The sequence below is a fragment of the Magnolia sinica genome, chromosome 13, assembly GCF_029962835.1.
Source record: "Magnolia sinica isolate HGM2019 chromosome 13, MsV1, whole genome shotgun sequence".
Classification (NCBI taxonomy): Eukaryota; Viridiplantae; Streptophyta; class Magnoliopsida; order Magnoliales; family Magnoliaceae; genus Magnolia; species Magnolia sinica.
Genome location: NC_080585.1, coordinates 24,361,833 through 24,381,326, shown reverse-complemented (window position 1 = coordinate 24,381,326; position 19,494 = coordinate 24,361,833). Strand labels below are relative to the sequence as shown.

Below are 19,494 nucleotides of genomic sequence, written 5' to 3'. Positions count from 1 at the left end.
ATGGTACATCATGTAAGGCCACAGGGCCATCTATCATGTGGGTCGACCCACCTTTGATGTTCACCATCCATCATGTGGGTCTCACCTTTGTTATACACCGTCCATCACGTGGGACCCAACCTTCAATATGGGTCATTCATCATGTGGGCCCACCTTTGATATCAACCTTCTATCACGTGGTCCCACCTTCAATGGCCACCATCCATCATGTGGGTCCCACCTTTGATGTGGGTCGTCCATCATGTGGTGCCACACTTTGATGATGGACATCCATCGTATGGGGCCCACCTTGATGTGGACCATTCATCATGTGAAGCCCACTTTCAATATGAGTTACTCATCATGTGGGTCCACTTTAGATAGATTGTAAATAGAAGAGAGGAGAGTAAGGTGGGAATTATTTAAAAATTTAAAAATAAACTTATTTAAAAATTAATAATAAAAAATGCTTACCTGCTTAAGATAAATAAGCTTTTAAATAAAAAAAATAACCTACCCATTACTTATTTTTAAGAACTTTTTGACTATTTTTTAAAACAAATCAAAGATTTATAGACTCAGTGGTAGACTTTGAGGAGTTTCAACACAAGGTATATATATATATATATATATATATATATACGGAAACGCTCACCTGCGAACCAGTTCGTACGTACTACGTACGAACTTTTTTGAGAACCAATCATCCGTTCATGTGAAGGAGCACCTCGTGAAACCCCCCAAGCCCAACTTTTATTTTGATCTAAAACTTTGATGGCCCATGAAAAATGAAAACAGTTTCCTCCCTTAATTTACATTTCTCTTTTCTATAGCCCACCAGAATTTTAGATCAGGGTGAAAATTTGTGACATGGGGTTTCATGGGATTCCGCATCACATGGACCGTTCAGATTAAACACCCATGACACGTGTGCAAAAGTAAGTTCAACATAGATTCTTTGGAATACTATATATATATATATATATATATATATAGGGAAAAGGTACTATGCGCTCGACCTCACGAGTCTGTCCCATGAGGTCGAGCTGTGTGGGCCCCACCGTAATGCATTTCGAACATCTAACCCATCAATCAGATGCACCATTCCATTGTGGGCCTAGGTCTCAAAAATCAAGTCAATCCGTGACTTGTGTGGGCCACACCACATACAAGTGGGGAGGGGCTGTGCACTATTAAAACATTTATAATCAGTTTTTTGGGCCCACTGAGATGTGGTTTGCAAATCCAGCCCATCCATTATGTGTGTCACACTTGCATGAGGGTTCAGACCAAGTTTCAGCAGAATTCAAAACTCAAGTGGGCCCCACCAAGTGCTTTTATATGTTTTAACGGTGTTTCACATAATTTTAGATGGTATGGCCCACCTGAGTTCCGTATACGGCTGATTTTTGGGATATCCCATAATTTAGAGGGTACCCATCAAATGAACGGTGTTGATGGTCGACACGCATCACGGTGGGGTCCACACAGCTCGACCTCACGGGAGCTAATCGTGAGGTCGAGCACATAGTACCTTTTCCCATATATATATATATATATATATATATATATATATATATATATATATATATATATATATATATATAAGCAAATAGGCTCTCATTATTAGAGATGCCAAATGACCCCCGGTCGACTGTTCCCCATCCATTGTACAATAGTAACTCTCTTGATGTTTAGGTCATTTCTCAGTGGTTTTGACCTGGAAACTGGGCCTAGATTTCAAGCTCAGGCATAACCCTCATGCCAAGTTTAGATGCCCGAGCCCCGACCTTATAATATTGGGTGACTTGGCCTATTGCCACCCATAACCTATATAACTGAGAATGTGTTCAACGCAAGAGATTTGCTAGGAAACACCCAACCGTGTCATAGTAGGGACTTGGGCTGTTGGATTTAGATTCTTTCAACGACGTAGACCACTGATATGACAGGGGTACCGTTGGATGGGAAAAAATAGAAAACCCTCACATCAAATATTTTCAATTCTTTAATTATATAAATGTTACAATGGCCTGAGATGATTCAATTGGGAGCTTTTTATTTAATGGCATCCACCACACAAAGTGACCCATCTCAATCACGATCATTAGAACATGACCTAGATTCAGAGGCTAAATTTACAAAGTACCGTATTACATGTACCGGGGCAAACCTCTTAAGATAACTAGTATTCTGTGAGGCAACAAATAAAAATTGTCTAAGTTTGGGTCCAAATGGGTTAGGTCTAAGTTGCTTTTGCTTGATGTCTGATTTACTTTAGCCTTTTTCTTAGGTAACCTACCGATCATTTTCTTTAAGTAGAAGTTAACTTTTACTTAATTGCTTCAATTAACTTAATTGAAGGAACTTTAAGGTCCCATAGATATCCAAAAACAAGTTTATCTCAATTTAAATTAATAGTAATTGTCTTGGAGATTATGAGTTCATGCTAATAATGATTTCGTAAGAAATACAGAATTATTAATAACTAAAATGAGATAAACGATCATTTTTAAGCATCTACCAAACAACTGGGCTAGGTATGAGTTTGGATGGATATTTGAACTTAATGTTGATGGTGCCTATAGAAAAATTCATGTTATGAAGGGTACGGATTGTGTACTACCCTGGCCGGGACCGGGCTGGGATGCATGGTGATGTAAAAAGTGTCACAGATACATTCCTAACATGGTTAGACCAAACGAAGGTGGACTGTAAATTGATAATAACTTTTGATCCGGGTAACATTACGGCGCACCAGACTGAGTATCATGAACCGAAGCAGCACGAGAACTTGAGGACGGGTTTCTTTAAAGTGGAGGGAACTGATGTAGAGTAGTTCACGGACACTTTCATGTCCAAGATGGGTCAAAGAAGGCCCGATCAAAGGTAGAAGTCATCAAGACCGTTAGAACTTTAAAACAAGCATATCTTACAAACCGAAATGAGTTACTTGAGGTATCATATATGATTTTGGGGTAGGACAAGCTACTTTATCCAACCAACCCGGCTATGCCAGGTTATCCACGTTGAATTTGCGAAATTCCATGTTTAGTTCTGTTTAAGTAATTTTTAGTTTGATTATAACTCTTCATCTGTTGGGCCTTAGGAGTTGCGCCCAACGCGAAAGAGCTTAGAAAAACTTACTCAAGAGGAGAACTTGAGGACGAGTTCTTTTGAAGTAGATAGACTAAATTGACACAGGGAAATACATAATTATTGTTAACTAAAATGATATAAACTCATTTTTAAGCATCTACCAAACAACTATGTTAGGAATGAGTTTGAATGGATATTTGAACTCAATGTTGATGGTGCCTATAGAAGAATTCATGTTATGAAGGGCGCGGATTGTGTACTACCCTGGCCAGGACATGGCTAGAGATGGACGGTTGTGTCAAGGGCTCTGAGTCCCATAGTGATGCATGTGTTTTATCCATGCCGTCCATCAATTTTGAAAGATCATTTTAGGGCATGAGTAAAGATGAAGCAATTGAAGGCTCAAGTGGGCCACACCACATACTATTGAAAACTTCTTGGGCAGTATAGAAGATTTAGATTAAGCTGATATTTATACTTCCCCTTCATTAAGATCTGCATGACTTTATGAATAGGTTGGATGGCAAATAAACATAACGGTGCACTCTAAGGAGTTTTCAATGGTAGGAATATTTCAATCCCCACTACTTGTGGTGTTGTCGGCTTGAGCCTTCAATCTACCTTTCTTTTAGGCTCATACCCTAAAATGATTTGTTAAAATGAATGGACAATATGGATAAAACATATATGTTGCGATGGTCCCAAAGATCCCTTGACTGGACCGTCCATCTCTAGCTAGGTACTGGTTGGGGTGGTACCCAATCTGCAACTTGTTAGGGAGGGTTGAAATTGTCAAAAACAATCAAAGAGAATTTTATTTTTTGCTTCTAGTCATTTTTTATTGAACTTTCACAAAAATGATTGCAGACAGTAAAACTCCTCCATGGTCTGTGATTTTGAAAATTTTATAATTTTATGTAGCCTAAGATTTGAAAGTGATTCTAAAATGTTGGTTGATATGCCATCAAGCGTAAAACCAACTTCTTGGAAAAATTTGGTATTGGTGGTCTAATTTTCAAGATTGCTTGAGATTTGGAAGCTGAAATAGCTAATGCTTGTAGAAAATATTATTTTGCCATTGACACTTTGGCTAGAAGTGATATGGAGTAGGACAAAGCGTACTGCAAATGGCCGGATTTATCTCAAAAGTTTGCATTTCATGTTTTCGTGATAAATATGGAATTTCCTAATACTATAACAAGTAAAATTTCAAATCTTGTGAAGGGTGGTCATTATCTTTCATTGTCAATTGATGGATAAGTTCTAATCACCCCTCCCTTTGTTTTTGTATTCATTTTCCTTTTAAAAATAAAATCTTGATAGTACCTTCTATCTTCCCAAAAAATAAATAAATAAAATAAAACTTTTTTTTAAAAAAAGTCCGAGTATTAGTCAATGTCATTTTTGAGTGGTACAAACCTAACCTATATGTAAAGGTCAGGTCGGTAGCTAGTTGTGTTATATCGACTTTCAGAGGTTCTAGGTCTGACATTTTATCATTAGCACATTGTGGGCCCTAGGGTTCCATTTTAGAACCAGACCCATTTATTATTGGGGCAGGTATAATAACATATGGGGTCCACCACACCCATTTGCAACCCTATCTTCAAGCAAAGTCACATATCTCCGTTGGTGGTTGACCCTAGACATTCTATCAGCTGTGATTGGCGCCTCCCTAAGAGATGACATGGAGTAAGGCCCATGTACATGAGTAATTGAGCTCTCTCTTCAACGGTAATAAAATTAGAGCATTGAAATCTACCAAGTCCATGACTCCTCAACACCACATGATATAGAAGGAGCATGTTTGTGTCCTTTGTTGACTTGGGTTCTCATGCCGAAGAAGAAATTCCATGATCTTGATCGAGTCAAGCACATGGACCTTGTTCTCAGATTTTGAGTTGAAAGGATTGACCCGTGAACAACTCTCTCTCTCCCTAGTATGAAATTTCTTCTCATCTTCTCTCTCTCTCTCCTACTGCACTGCACATGCTAGTTTTACCTAGAGGTGTACACGAACCAAGCTAGCTCGGTTAGCTCACTCGACTCGACTCAAAAAAGCTCGATTCGACTCGGTTCAAAGCTGAGTACTTCGAGCCGAGTCGAGCTGATTTTTTAAGCTCGAAAATGAGTTTGAGTCGAGTTCGAGCTTGCCCCAGCTCAACTCAACTCGGGTCGAACCCAGCTCGAATCGAACTTGGATCGAACCAGTTCGGTGACTCGGTTACTTTGATTTGATGTTGCTCGCCAAGTGTTTGATGGTATGTATATGAAACCAACACCCTTTTTTTTTTCTTCTTGATTTTTATGTTCCTTAGAAGGTGTTTTGATAAAATACTTGTAAAACCATTATTACTGTCTTAAATACAATGAGATTTTGAAGGTACAGTTCAGGTGTTTATGAAAATGCTGCAATGGCGAACTCGGCTCAAACTAGCCCGACCTGCTGGCCGAACTGAACCGAGCCGGCCACTCAGGCTCAAGGACCGAGCCGAACCGAGTTCAAGCTGAGGTCAACTAGTGGCCGAGCCAAGTCGAGTTAGAGGCCAGCTCGACTCGATTCAACTCCATGTATACCCCTAGTTTTACCAATATATTTTTACCATGTATAATAAAAATCAACACGGATTGCATACGGACACTGCTCGCTACTGGATGGTGCTCTATAAGCTCCCATGATGTATGTGTTTTATACATGCCATCCATCCATTAATTAAAAAGAATTGGTGATTGTACACCCACCATTAAAAACTTCTTAGGGCTTAGGGTAATGTATATTTGCCACCCAACATGGACTTGAATGAAGGGAAAATACAAATATCAGGTTGATTCAAAACTTTTACGGCTCCCTAGAAGTTTTTAATGGTGGGTATTCAATCATCACTGTTTCATGTGGTGTGGTTCACATGAGATTTAGATCTGCCTCATTCTGGGACTCATGCCCTAATTGAGTTGACAAAATGGATGAACAATGTGAATAAAACACATACATCATGGCGGGGCCCACAAAGCACCGTCCATACTGAGTGTGTGGATGCAATCCTCATCCAAAACATCAAGGTGCAAAAGTTCATACACAACTACTTTTTCCATTTGCTAAAAGTATACATTTAATTAAAAGATACGTCACAAATATTAAACCACAAAAAAAAAGGCATTTGGGTCTGCTTGGATGCATTGAGAAAACCCATTACCCTCATTTTCATTTAAAACCCTCGTTTTGTATCAAAATGAGGGTGTTTTTATATATGGATGGGTATTCAATCACCACCAGCCTCAAGAAGTTTTTAATGGTGTGCTTCCAATTTTGTGGTAAGGTCGACATGAGATTTAGGCTAACCTCACTTTTTGACTCAAGCCTTAAAATGAGCTGACAAAATGAATAGACAACAACACATATAAAACACGTACATCATGGTGAGCCCACAAAGCACTACCCAGTAGAAAGTCTGTATATGGTCTTGATGGGTCCTTACTCTTGCCCTGTGGTAGACTAACAAGAGTTTCAATACTAAGTCAGGGGTTCCAGCACCCATAGGTGGTGAAATCCCAATAAGGTGTGAGTGTGTGGGTGTATAAAAAAAATGTCACGGGTCTTGAACCACAAGAATAAGGCATTTAAGGTCTCTTTGGATGGATGGAGAAAAACCCTGTCTAATAAGAACCCTCATTTCGATCTAAAACCCTTATTTTATAGCATGCGTCGTTTGGATCACACCCCCAATCTCTAATTTGGGACACTTGAAGTTTCAGGCAAGAAACCCTTGTTTCACTATAAATCAATTGGATTAGATTTTGGTGAAACTACGATTGGGTGAAGCCAGCTGCAGGCCAAACGCTCCATTAACTGTCATTAAAACCACTTCTCTTCTCTCGCTGCACGTGCTATATTTATTTATGACATTTTCAATACATTCCTATATCTTGGGACGAACGTTTGTATATATTTTCTACTCATGCAATATTGTATTTGCATTTTGTATTGTATTGCATGGCTGGATTAATTAATAAAAGAATATTTCCAATACAACACCATGCAGTCCAAGATGCTGAACCTTGTTGTGGACTGTTCAATAGGGATGATTTTTGCTCAGTTCCCCAATCCATGGCAGGGCTCATTGGATCAATAGCTTGGATCATTTGAGCTGTGGGCCCCACTTGAGCAAACACAAGACTGAGGACATCATACAGTGGCGTGGATTGGGCTCCGTGGGGGCCACTATGTTTTATCCACGCCGTCCATTTATTTTGACAGATTATTTCAGGGGATGAGCCAAAAAAAAGAGGCAGATCGAAGGATGAAGTGGACCACACCACAGGAAGCAGTAAGGATTGTAATCCTACCGTCGAAAACATCCTAGGGCAGACCGTGATGTTTATTTGTCATCCAACCTGTTCATAAGGTCGCATAGACCTGGATGAGGGGAAAACATAAATATCAGCTTGATCCAAAACTTCTGTGGACCTTAATAAATTTTCAACGGTAGACTTTCAATCCTCACTGCTTCATGTGATGTGGTCCAAGTGAGCTATCAATCTGCCTCTTTTTTGTTTTAATATCTTTAAAATGATTTTTTAAAATGGATGGACGGATTGGATAAGACATATACATCACGTTGGCCACCTAACAGGAACGTCCCTCTCTAATTATCTCCTGGTGGGGTAGTACCCAATCCGCGTCCATCGTACAGAGGATCTCTGCATACGTGGCGGCATCTTTCAACAGAATACACGTGTTTTCAGTTCTGACAAGTGGGACCATGGTTTGCTGACCTGTTGGAAAATCTCATCAGTCATCAGCCTATGTGAGGACTTTTTCAGCTAACCGACGTTGTCTTTTTATTCTTAACCGTCTATTTATAGAACACAAATGAACGGTCAGTCTCATCCTAAAGAGATACATTTTGAATCATAATCCATCCATGGTGTGACAGAGCAGACCAACCATCTGGATTACATAAACCAAGGACCAAATTGTAAGAATTGAAAACCGTGCGTGTATTGTGCAAACATGAGTAGCTGTGTACCATATAAATACTCTATAACACATTAGTCCTCTTTCCCAAGATTCTCAATGGAGTCGACACTCACATGTTATGTCTCTCTAAAATGCACATGCGTTTCCAAAATTCCAAGTCATGGCCACGTGGGTCAACCCACTTGTCTGTCAGCATAGAAAAGCAGATGACAAGATGGCCCACCTGAAAATCAATTTTTCAAGTACTGTGATGGATGGCCTAATTATCAATTCCATAATTATGATTTAACAACACTAATTATTTTATTTTTTTTAGTGAAAATATTGCAGCTCTTAAGGCCGTTGATCAACGTTTATGATTCTCTGGTGGGTGACATTTTGAGTTGGGCCCACTTCATGTGTATGATGGATATCGATTTATGGTACGGATCTTGTGTATCTAATTTTAAATAAAGAATAAAGGTAGAGAAGGATCACATATACTGTGGGGCCCGCTGGTGATGTATGAGTGACATCCAATCCGTCCATTAGATGCATCACCCAATCTAAGGACTAAATCCTAAATTCCATCCCGATTTTAAATTATATGGGCCACACAAAGGGAACAATGGTGGGACATTGGAGAGGGGGATGGTCACTTTAGAGATTTCAAGATGGAATGTGGGGTCCACCGTGTTGTGAATATGTCATCCAACAAAGTCATCAGGTGAACCCCACATGGTGAAGGAACAGTCCAAAACTCAAGCTATCCAAAATTATGTGGGCCACAGGAAGTGAATATACAGCTATGAGGAGTGATAGGACATTGAAACCGGTGGAATGTCTCTTCTGAGTTTTTGATATGGATGAGGATGTACGGCTCCCATGAAGAGGCGCACCATATCCACTGTTTGGGTTCCACGTAAACATCTAAAAAAATGTATGCTAATCGCCGTACATCCGAACGCATGTGATCTTTCTCCTCGTTGATTTGTAGGCCTTAACATGTACAAAGGTGCCATGATTTCACAATGTGGGCCGTCGGTTCATGATCTAAATGGTTAATAAGGTGGGTCCCACCGTTGGTGGGATGCTCATAAAACCTGTTTGATTGTAAGGTCCCAACCTTCCTTTGTTTGGTCTATTTTTCTGTCTGCTTTTGTATTTGTGTCTTAAATTGTCAATTTCTGGACCGCCGTTCGATCTAGGGTTTAAGATTATCCGAATCCATGGTGGGGTCCACAAGGGAAAAACCTAGATGCAGTGGGCCCACATGAATGGAATCGTACGACTAATGTAAGCCATGCATTTGCTGACTCTCAGGACGTGATAATTGACAATTCATCTGAGGAGTTATAACTGCCCTGGTGCTTAGCAGTTAGCAAACGTACAATGTACAGTGGATCCCAGTACCGTACATGCGAGCCCACAGTTCGATGATCCAGACCATTTATGTCATGGGTCCATCGTTATATCAGACACCCAAAATCAGATTAATGGCCCACCAAGTAGACAGCTTAGAAAATTTGTGGTGACGGTCCATATTCAATTGAAAATGGGCGAAGGATGAAAAATGGTTTTAATCTTTCTATTTAGGAGATGTGCAGATTGTCACCTATCCATGATGGGGCCCACCAGATCAACTCTCTGGCTCACTGAACCATGGGCCCCACAAGTCCTCAAGTTTGCTTATGATCCGAGCCCTAAATCTCATGATTCTTCCATGCTGTTTCTGTCATGGCCACTTTTAAGGGATATGATTGCATGCCCTCTTTGGTAAGTTTGTGCGAAATCCAGGCCGTTCGTCGACTAGTGTAGCCTGAAAATTAATCAGATTCAGTCGTTTGATGGGCCATATGTGAGCTTCAATTACCGTTGATCAATTTCTTTCAACCGTCCAGTTTTCATGAGCTAGATTCTTATGATAGTTATCCACCGTTTAAAAATGGTGATGATTCATTCTCCTCACATGAGGCACTCATGTAAGCCTACCCAGGCCATTCAAATTGTGGGGGCAATTTCTGGACGAAGAATAACTACAAAATCACACTGATCAAGCAATCCTACCCGTCCAATTTCTGGGTATTAAATGGATGGTTGAAAGTAAAATGGTCAATGGTTCAAAATCCAAGGGAAAAAAAATCAGACGGTTGTGATCATCTTCTCAGCTAAATTTTTAGGTTAGGCTTCATCCAAAATTAGATTAGTGATTTGGACGGTTTGGATTGCTTTACAGTTTCCCATGTGTACGGTGAACTATCAGAGGAATCTAGCTCCCTTTTTTAAACATACACATGCAGGTTAACCCATGACCGGAACAACGACCGGTCGCACTAGATGAAAGATGCGGCTCGTATACACAAGTGCTCCATTGACGCGTGTCGGAAATGTAGGACTCGAGAGGACGCGAACTTTCTGAAACGGTTGTAGGGAGCCCGTGACAAAGAAAGGCTCTGTGAGACCCACCTTCAGCGTGTGTAACATCCACTCCCTCTATCATTGGAGTCACCTCATGTTAGAACATGACTCCAAAAATCAAGGAGATCCAACGCTCAAGTGGGCCACACCACAGAAACAGTGCAGATAGGGAGACGAACCATTAAAACCTTTCTGGGCCCAACTTGATGTTTACATGCCATCCAACCCGTTCATAAGGCGATTCCCACTAGGATGAAGGCAAAACCAAATATCAGCCTTATCCAAAACTTCAGTGGGCTTAAAAAAGTTTCAATGGTAGACGTCCACATCGCTCCTTGAGGTGTGGCCCAGTTGAATTTTAGATCGGGCTTATTTTTATGATCACACCATAAAATTAACCCGCGAAAATGATGGACGTCGTGGATTTCAAACGCAATTTACGATGGGGCCCACAGCTTTGGTTGCTCTGGCTGACGGCAACAGTCGTTTTAGGAAACTCGCGCTCTATTCGAAATTCTACTCTTGCGAGTAGCTATCAGATATTCTAGTCATGGGAGGCGAGCAACCGAACCGGGTTTAATAACCGGCGCGGCTGAAGGAGCGAGCCGAGTCAACCCAATCGGAGCGGCTGACCTCCCGAGTAAGGTGTACATCATGCACAGTACGTAAGAACAGACTCCAACAACTGCAATTTTAGGTGGACAGATCCCTCATGTGACCATCTGTTTGTGTTGATGGGACCCACCTCCAATACTCCACGGAGACAACACACCCTCTCACAGACCCCACCACATCTGCAACCCTGAATGGACGAGAATGTCCCCTGTGGGGACCACACACCTCTTTTTTACTTTATCGTCCCTTCCTTTCCCACCTTTTATTTGAATCATGGAGGGCATTTCCGTCCTTTAATCTTGTTCCACGCTCAATGTGACAAATACCGCCGAGATTTTTAATTTTCGCGATATTTTCAAAATATCGTCACTTTTCAAATTTCTCGAAATGATCGCGACGTTTCTTTGCAATTCATTAAATATTTCAAATCATTCACTAAAGAAACAGAGTTAGTTTTAAAATATCCTTAAATTAATAATAAATATTTTAAAATCATTTTTCTTTATTTGAGCGAGATTTTCCCGATAACACAAAAATTCGAAAATCCCAAGATATCCTGATAATCCTCACACGTGCTACCATGCACGTGCCAATGGATCGGGGACGCTCATCAGAACAAACCACTCACGAGTTGAGCTATAAAACACGTCCGTTTATTCTAACGTGCGGAGCCCAACTCATAAATATGTTGGAAACAAGCAATGAACGTCTCGGATCCCGCACACACTTGCTATTATGGCACGCGTGGCGCGTTTTTTGCTCGGCGCTTGAAGATGAGGCGCGTGTAACGGGTATGTGTAGCAATCGAAGTCACGGTGAAGGAAGAGAGGAGAAAGAGAGCCTGCCATCAACGGGAATATGATTGATGGATTTAAAATCCCGAAAATGACCCTGCGAAATGTTGAAATTACTGGGGCAGTCCACGTAGGTGGGGAACACCCCACCACCCAATAACGTGGAGGGAGGGGAAGAAAGGGCCACTCAGGAAGGACTGTTTGATGTGGCAGGTGGTGGGCCCCACCCAATTGCTACTGAATGGTCGTGATCATCTGACTCCGTTGGACAGATTATAGGCTGCTGGACGGGATCAATCTGCATTGAATTTTGAGTTGATATTTTCTTTTTCTTTTTTAAAAAGGCTGGTTCCTCTAGAACTACAGTACAGTGAGCTTCTTCTTTTAGGGCTCTGTGTCTGCTGGCCCACCATGATGTGTGCATCATACCCACTCTGTCCATGATGCGGACCCCTCCCTCATATTTCTCCTTTGGACTAAAAAAATGGGTCCCATCTAAAACTCAGGTGGGCTACACCTAAACTCTATAAAATCACTTGGTGTGGCCCACCTGAGTTTTTCGATGGCATGAATTTTTGGATTGTCTATTCATCCCGGTGTAACTCATCTTATGAATGGATTGGATGGCGTATACAAAAAAAAAAAAGGTTTCATGTAGATAATCTGAAATGTGTTAACGGTGAGCATCCATCACAACTTCTCCCTGTGATGTAACCCACCTGTATTTTCGATTGGGTCGTGTTGTGATAAGGATTGAAGTTGAAGAACCATACCTTATGGACGGAGTGGATGTGGGGCATACATCAAGTTGGGGCCCACACAATTTCGAAATAAGTTAGCTATGCAATAGTTGTACAGAAACCGGCCACGATTTCTTTTATTTTTATTTTTATTTTTATAAAAGTAATTTTAACCGGATTTCACTGAAAATGAGATGGTGGAGAATCTGAAAATGGTACACCCTTTCATAGACCGTACATTTGGCAGGGGGACATATTAATCGGGACCATCCATGTAATGGTACTTATTATGGATGGCACATGGTCCAAAAATCACACCTGTCGGACACCTATATTCATCATTTAATTTGCACTTTTCACCTGTGAATTTATAACGTCAACATTATTGTTTCTGCCATCCGTTCATAGGTCAGTGATTAGATGATATGGATCATCCATTTAACAGTGTAAGCAATTAGATGGACCGTCTGGATTTATGTGAACGCATGCCAACGTGGACTTAAAAAAGGTGACAGTTCCGAATTCTTACTTCATTGGTTCTTTTTCTACCGTTGCCCTTGGATAAATTACATGGCCGTGATGCACCAGGACCCAGATTGATTTGCAGCCATTTTCCACCGTGGAATTGAAATCCCAAAATGGAAAATAGATGTAATAACAAAAATAAAAATTTTAAAATAAAAAGATCATGTGCAATCTGATCTCAAGGTGCCAACATGGACGAGTCTATGGCAATTTGGACCTTCCAAAAAGTGGGCCCCAGATGGATGAACTACGTGGCGAAAATTACAATGATTGGTAGTTCCACGTGGCAGTACGATGGACTTTTTCCCTTGGATGTGGACCGTTAACCGCATTGTTTTTAACCATCAATTTGTCCTCCACCTACTAGACACATGAATCATTCCAACGGCTCAACGTGCAGCCAATCCAAGGCCTTACCCTCCAGCTGGACGGTCCGGATCATAGCCCACATGGCCGTGTTTTGGTGATGTACCACCTCAATCAATCGACCCATCAATTTTTTTAAAAAAAAAGAAAAAGCAAAAGACATTAAATTACTGAACAGAAAAAGAATAAAGAAAATAATGTAAAAAGAAGCTAATTCTACACACGTGTGGGAGATATGAGCCATTAATCTTATAGAAAGAGTATACAGACAGTTAAAATATTTTGAATTTGATGGCCCACTTGAGTTATTAAATGGTATTAATTTTAGGCCGAAAGACCTAAAATAATAGAAAGATCTGATGTCACACACGTGTTCCACATTCTACATTGGCACGTGTACCTTATGGTGATGTAGAGGAACCCCCACAAAGAATTAGCAAATCTCTAACTAGAAAACATACCCAAAGTCAAGTTAGGTGAGTTTTCACTTGTCAATATGCATAGACGGTCATTATTTTTGCTACAGGAAGAATGCAGGTTTGAGTATTTCACCTACCGTTGATGTTGGTGGGCCCTCTTTTCTTGTACTTGTATTAATTCATTTCTACTGTGATGTAATCCAAATCAGAAAGCAGAGGGATGCCTTTGTCAATAAGGTGGGTGTATATATCAATCCCTTATTCTTGTGGTGTAGAAGTACTTATTTTCATGCAGCATCTCAGACCCAACAAGTGGGGCCCAATGACTTTGATCTGATGGACCCCAATGTTGGGGAATCTCCCAGATTGGAAGATCCTATCCGTCCATTAAATTTGCTATCTTTTGCTGAATGTGGACCATTGGTATGCTTCCTGAACCATCCATCTAGAGAGGTCACCCATCCAAGGGTCGGATCATGTGGTAAATTTAGTTCAGTGGGGCCCATCAGATCAAGGGTCATGATCAGATCCTTCTAAACCAAAATTTTATTAATTAACATCAAAACTAAAATTTTAAAAAAGAAAAAAAGAAAAAATCTCTCTCTAAATTACTCTAAATTACGACATGGATGTAAAATTGATTTGAGAGAGAGAGAGAGAGCATAAATTAATACAGCTTATTCTATTGTATCTCGAGCCGGCTGGGCCTGCGGCTCAGCGGCTTGCCAAGACGAAGCCGCGATGAGCGGCCGGCTATGCCAGCCCAAGGTGAGGCACCCGCCGTTCTCCTCCACGCAGTAGCCCTGCGCCGAGAAGAGCGTGAGCAGCATGCTAGCCTGCTTGAAGGCGTTGGAGCCGAGGTGGAGTGGCTTGAAGCCGGCTCGAACCATCCGGGCCCTCCATTTAGCCAAGGGCTCGTGTCGCTCGACACGTGCGGCGCCCTCGCAGCACAAGATGTTGCAAATCTCCTTCTGTATGTACATCTCCGCCACCGCCTTCTCGGGCTGCAGCGCGCACGCTTCGAGCGAGTCGAACATAGTCGAGTAGTAGTAGAGCGATTCGGTGAACCGGTCCACGAATTTCGGACCGTTGTGATCTGCTTCTTGCTCGACAACGGTCACGATCTTCGGGTTCAGCCCGTGTATCCACCCGAGCACCGAGTCGATCGGTGCGGGGCCACGGCTCGTGTCTGAGCCGAGAAGCCGGTGGAGCTGCATTACCGAATTGACGGCCACGGCTTCCCTGGGGCCCACCTGGAGCATCCCCGGCTTGACGTCGTCGAGCCGAGACGCCGCAACGCCGCGGAAGGCGAACCGGACGCGGACGGACCGAGCCAGCTCGGCGAGTCGGAGGCCGATCTCGCGGAGGGAGTCGCGGCCGTCAGGGGAAGGTGGGCCGATGCCGGTCAGGCGGAGGAACGGTGGGCCACCAGGGCGGAGCGCGAGGGCTTGGATCAGGGCGGGCCATTGCAGGCCGTGCATCAGGTTGAAGTCGATGACGTGGACGCAATCGTGGCCGTGGAATGCCTCGAGGATGGCTTGATTGGCGGTGAAGTGGGCGAATTTGAGGTAGGGGCAAGCCTCGTAGAAATGGTGGTAGAGGATCTCGTTCTCAAGAGCCGAACCGGAGCAGTCCGGCCCCGTCTGGGCCGGCGAGAAGAGCCGCCGGCTTAGAGCGTCGATGAAGTAGCTGGCGACTTTCCCGATGCCGCATCCGGTGTTGACGCGTGTCAGGAGAAGTCGCATCTCGTCGATCAGTGACCCCGCCAATGCGATCTCGCCACGTTGCATCGCCTCGGCACACGTCATCAGCAGGTGCACGAGCCGGATGCCGGAGTCCTCTTCCTCCAAGGCCGCCATAACTGTCAGCTGCTGCTGCTGCATCGGGTCCGTGCAGGGGTCGGGTTGCCACGTATCGAGCATCGGGGAAGGCTTCTGTGGGTCTGAGAAGGTGGGGAGGAGATGAGACGGTGGTGAATGGTGGAACTCGGAGAGCATGGACTCGACCCAGGACGCTAGGTCGGAGGGGTTGTAGTGTACGGCCTCTGAGGCTAGGTTGGAGATGTTCTCGGGAGCTTGGTTGACCATCGCTGACTCTAGATGCTCTAGCCTCTGAGCCACGTGGCGTAGATCCGACGACCGGATGTGGTAGCCCGCCCCTGCGAGGAGGCCGTCGATCTCCGAGAGCTTGGATGGGCCGCATGGAGAGGAGTTGGTGGTGGTAGGGGAGATTGCCGTGTCGTACGGTCCCATTTCGGGAATGGAGTGTTTGGATGTGCAGATTACGATTTAAGGCCGCATGACGGATTGTGGCGGATTTGGACGGCTGTTGCTGCTGCTCTATAGAGAGAGAGAGAGAGAGAGAGAGAGAGAGAGAGTTTGGGGAGGAAATGATAGGAGAGAGATGCGTAGGTGGGGTTTTGTTATTGTGAAATAGATCCATGGTTTGGTGGAGTATGGTAATCCATGCTCATGCTCATTGATAAGTGGACTTACTATGTTATTTTTGCATATTTTTTCTTAATCCAGACCATTCAAATCATGAGGATTTTTATGGATTGATTACAACGGACATTTTTAGCCGTTTGATTGTTTCAATCGGGTGTTTAACATGAGGATTTTATGATGGTATAAATTTAGAAAACAAGTGTCAAATGACGTAAGGTTAGGATTTTTTACTGCTGTTCTGATTTTAGAGTATGCCTCATCTGTAATTCACGGCTTATATTGGTGTGGCTGACGTGTATTGTTACGTACATGCAGATGCCTCATTTATGTGATCCGGACGGTTGACTATAGAGCCCAACTGTTGATGATGGTGACGAAAGGATCTCAAACACCGGAAGATCGAAGCCGTAGATCTTCCGTAGTGTATTTTGACAGTCTGTTTTGACCACGGATCAATGGTTTATTTTCACCCAAGTAAGTAAAACTTCACGGCATCGCCAATCGAAGACGGGGAACATCAGATCAACGGTTTGAATTGGGAATGCATGACCCACACATGTACTGAATCCTGCGCGTCCATGTGACTGTACAAGGGCTGATGCACGGGATCCCATAATTCAGAGAGGGAGATGACGTCAGGAGTCATGAGATGGTATCCCTGGCTGCCTGCCACTGTCAAAGAGAGAAAGATGCATGGATGCATCGATCGAGGCCATGCACGTATCATCATGCCAACGAGATCATCTCTCTTCTCGGCTACTTTCTTTTTTCTCGAGGGAAATTGTAGTCTCTACGGCGATGTTGGAAGCCTACTCGCGTGTAGGATTGGAGGCACAGGTGGCACCATTGCACGTGTACGGGATTTGACCGTTCATCAGTGCCTTATACTACCGTAATGCATATCATGGTCTCATGCTGTGCTGCTTCTGGAAAAACTTTGTGGGCATGATGTATGTGTTTTATCCACGCCGTTAATCCGTTCCGCCAGCTCATGTTAAGGCATGTTTCAAAAAATGAAAGAGATCCCAATCTCAGGTGGACCACACCATAAGAAATAGTGGTGATTGAACGCCCATGATTGAAAACTGTTTGGAGACCACAGAAGTTTTGGATCAAGTTAGCTAACATCTGTGTTTTCCCTGCATCAGGTTTGTATGACCTAATTAACAGGTTGGATGGAAAATAAATGTCACAATGAGGCCTGGGAAAGTTTTAATGGTGGGCATTCAACCATGGTTTCAGTGGCGAGGCCTATCTGATATGTGGATCTTCTTCACTTTTGGGCTTATGCCCTAAAACAAGCTGGTAAAATGGAGGACCGGCAAAAATAAAACACATACACCATGGTGGGGCTTACAAACCTTTTCCGGCGGTTGTGTGCTACACTACCCAATCCAAGTCCTCGTTTAGTGTGCTGCAATTGTAGATTGAATGTGGAGCGTTGGTTACCTTTTTCCGCACCCAATCCAATTGGACCATCTTATGAGTGGCTTTTTGATAAATGGATTGGATATCTCGAGCATGACAAGTCGTGTGGGGCTTTAGGCCTCGTTTGGCACAATGGATTTGAAATATTGGATTGAAAATCCTTGGATTTGGAATACCTTGATTCAAAATTCCCTTTAATCCCAAAGTAACTATACATTTAAATTACTTAGTATATTTATAAGAGTTTGAATTTAATTACTAAATTAACTTTAATTTTCCTAATTATGTTAAGTATGAGATGTTTGACACAATAATTGTAATAAGCCTGTTGAAATATATACTTTGCCTGATAATAATAAAATTCTAAGCATCGGATGAGCCACAAGCATATAATCACAGCCGAGCAGCTAACCAATGATTTTTAACTATTGATTAACATGGATAATATTTGGACTACTAAGGTCATTCTATTGAAGTAATTTTAGTGATTTAGAATTCAATTATCTTGGGATATCATTAATAGACCACGTGCATATTAGATTAGTAGTCTAATGAAACATCTTTACACATACGGCACTCTTACCTTTAAAAATTAACAAATTAAGTGGATTGAAAATCTAAACAATAGGAATGAATTGCAAAACTCACAAAAAGTGAGGATTTGAAATCTTAGAGATTTGAAATGCCCTCTAATCCATCCTATCAAACAACAAGATGGATTTGGAATCCCTTCCAATCCCCCAAATCCATAGTGCCAAACTACCTCTTGGCATAGTTTCTCTCCCCATAATATGATTTGTATAAGATGATTCTGTATGATGGATTGTAAACTCGCACGTTATATGCCTCAGGCTATTATCAATTCGGACAGGCAACAACCAAATCGGATGGGGTAACTTAATATGCTGTAGGGTACTGAGTAAACTCTGTGGGGCCCACCATGATATATATGTCTTGTCCACCCCGTGCATCCGTCTTACCAGCTTATTTTAGGATATGGACCCAAATTCAAAGCATTTCCAAAGCACAAGTGGACCCGAGCAAAGTAGACTGTGAATTGAACACCTACCATTGAAATCTTATTGGGGACCACAAAGGTTTTGGATCAAGCTGATATACATATTTTCCCTTGATCCATGTCTTTCGTGACCGCCCTATGAACACATTTGATGACAAATAAACATTACTACAGACCCTAGGAAGGTTTTGACAGTGGAAATCATTATCCCCACTGTTTCCTGTGGTGGGATCCACTTGAGCTTTGGACATGCTTCAATTTTGGGCTCAACCGCTAAAATGAGCTGAAAAAATGAATGGACGGTCTGGATAAGCCATGTACAATCACTTTGGGCACAACAAAATTTACTGAGTACGATGAAGCAATCAGCTTCCGGTAGCATCAGACCCAATTGGATTGTTTACGATCCGAAATCCCTTTAATTAGACAATCGAGTCCATCCAATCGGGATATTTCCCCATTATAAACTCCACTTAACTTGATCATGTGTTGAGTCTGAGTTGAATCGAGGAATTTGGTTGTACCTACCTATTCCATAAAATACAAAAAGAGAATTTTCAGTTCTCTCTTCATGGGTTCACTTCAGCAGTCTATGTAATCGATCTGAAACCGTCTATTAAGTCCAGAATACAGTAAACCATGAAACATAGCGCTGATTGGATGGTTCAATTATCCTTATTTTGGCTTTA

The 19,494-nt window shown here is 42.3% G+C and overlaps 1 protein-coding gene across 1 annotated transcript; it reads right to left on the bottom strand.

Moving 5' to 3' along the window:
* Positions 1–14,495: 14,495 nt before the first annotated feature.
* LOC131223280 (protein SLENDER RICE1-LIKE 1-like) lies at positions 14,496–16,283 on the bottom strand. The gene has a single exon (XM_058218627.1). The coding sequence runs from the start codon at positions 16,162–16,164 to the stop codon at positions 14,590–14,592; it is 1,575 nt and encodes a 524-aa protein (XP_058074610.1). The 5' UTR covers positions 16,165–16,283; the 3' UTR covers positions 14,496–14,589.
* Positions 16,284–19,494: the final 3,211 nt, after the last annotated feature.

What these genes read in the sequence shown, in the direction of transcription:
- LOC131223280 (XM_058218627.1), bottom strand. Translation starts at nt 16,164, where the DNA reads ATGGGACCGTACGACACGGCAATCTCCCCTACCACCACCAACTCCTCT.